The sequence below is a fragment of the Nicotiana tabacum genome, chromosome 9, assembly GCF_000715075.1.
Source record: "Nicotiana tabacum cultivar K326 chromosome 9, ASM71507v2, whole genome shotgun sequence".
NCBI lineage: Eukaryota > Viridiplantae > Streptophyta > Magnoliopsida > Solanales > Solanaceae > Nicotiana > Nicotiana tabacum.
In genome coordinates this window covers 89,470,987-89,472,818 of record NC_134088.1, presented here as the reverse complement: position 1 = coordinate 89,472,818, position 1,832 = coordinate 89,470,987, and the positions used below count along the sequence as shown (strand labels likewise).

The window sequence follows — 1,832 nt, the reverse complement described above, 5'->3', positions numbered from 1 at the left end:
CTCCCTATCTTCACAAGGTCTGTGTACACACTACCCTCCTCAGACCCCATAACGTGGGATAATAGTGGGTATGTTGTTGTTATTAAAGGTTTCACCAACCATTTATTGAATGGCAAACCTGTCATTTTAAATAGCAGCCATGAATGAATGCGATCTGTTTAGTGATTCATAAAAATAAACTAAGTTAACCTGTAAGATAAAAAAAGTTTGATCTTATCCAAAATTAGTTATTAATTACATTCTTTTATATCATAGGCAAGTATTTTCCTCTACAATTTCCTTCCCCCACCGGTCAACCTTTTCCTCTCTCTTTCCTCCACTTGCTCTCTTTTCCCAGTTCCTCACATGGTTTGTCTTTACATCACTAAATCCAAAAACAAACAAATACTAACACAACTTGACACATCTTGCTTTCCTCTCTCTCTTTAATTTCTCACACACCATAGATATATTCTTCTGAATACTAAGCTCTCAATATATATCATTCTTCTGAATAATACATGAGATATTATTACGAGCTCAATATATACGCATAATCATGGCTACTCTTCAATCAGATCAACACAAACAGCTAAAGGAAATATTCACGCGATTTGATCTTGATCGTGATGGCAGCCTCACTCAGCTAGAGTTAGCCGCTCTCCTCCGTTCACTAGGCCTCAAACCCACAGGAGATCAAATCCACATATTGTTAGCCAACATGGACAACAATGGCAACGGATTCATTGAATTCGACGAACTCGTAAATGCCATATTACCCGACATGAATGCAGAAATCTTGATAAATCAAGAACAACTCATGGAGGTTTTCCGATCGTTTGATCGCGACGGTAACGGCTACATCACGGCGGCTGAGCTGGCTGGATCAATGGCTAAAATGGGACGTCCGTTAACGTATAAAGAGTTGTCTGACATGATGCAAGAAGCTGACACGAATGGTGATGGTGTTATTAGTTTTAATGAGTTTGCTAATATTATGGGAAGATCTGCAGCTGATGTTCTTGGCTTAACTGTCTCCTAATTAAATGGTCGTTTATTTAATTACCGGTATATTAGAGCGGTTTTCCGGTATGTTAATTATAAGGTGGTTTTTTTGGTCATTTTCATCTGACGTGGTATCATTAATTAACGTTAACAGTTGTCGTTGGTTGATCGACCGTTTGTAGAAGATGATTTTGATGGTTTTAGATTCGGTCCAATTGTTGACCTTTGTGGTGGTGTTATTGTATTTTGTGCATTGATTTTTTCTTTGCGCCTTCTTCTTTGTTTCTTTTAGCTTTTGTGTATTTTTGAGGTCAGATTATTGGACCCTTTAATTATGTGTAATGACCAAATATTGTAGACAAGAATTTGACAATGTCAAAGTATTTTGAGGTTATGGGAGCCTCAATTAATGTATATGATTCAAGAAGATTCCCCCAAATTTATCTTTTTAACTTTTATCATTATTTTTATCTACATGGATTTGTTTATATGGGTGAAACGGTCTTCTTATTAATTTGGCGTTGAGTACTATGCATGAAAAGTCAAGAGGGGTTTCATTTGGACCACTTGTATGACATAAGACAAACATACATTCATCTCCTCAACATCTTAACAGGTAGTGGTTGAATTTTGTGCATTGATTTTTTCCTCGCATCTTCCTCTTTGTTTTTATTTTTCTTGTTTCTTTTAGCTTTTGTATATTAGAGAAGGATAATAACACTTATTTTGTCATTGTTTTTTATGGGCATATGCATGAAAAGTAAAAGAGTGTTTTCTTTTGGACCTACTTGTACATCATGAAACTAACACTCCTCCCCCCTAGATCTCAGTAAGTGACTCGATATTTT

At 36.1% G+C, this 1,832-nt stretch overlaps 1 protein-coding gene across 1 annotated transcript; it reads left to right on the top strand.

The window, feature by feature from the left end:
• Positions 1-279: 279 nt before the first annotated feature.
• On the top strand, positions 280-1,436 carry LOC107779999 (putative calcium-binding protein CML16). The gene has a single exon (XM_016600507.1). It carries the CDS (start codon positions 539-541, stop codon positions 1,019-1,021), a length of 483 nt encoding a protein of 160 aa, XP_016455993.1. The 5' UTR covers positions 280-538; the 3' UTR covers positions 1,022-1,436.
• Positions 1,437-1,832: the final 396 nt, after the last annotated feature.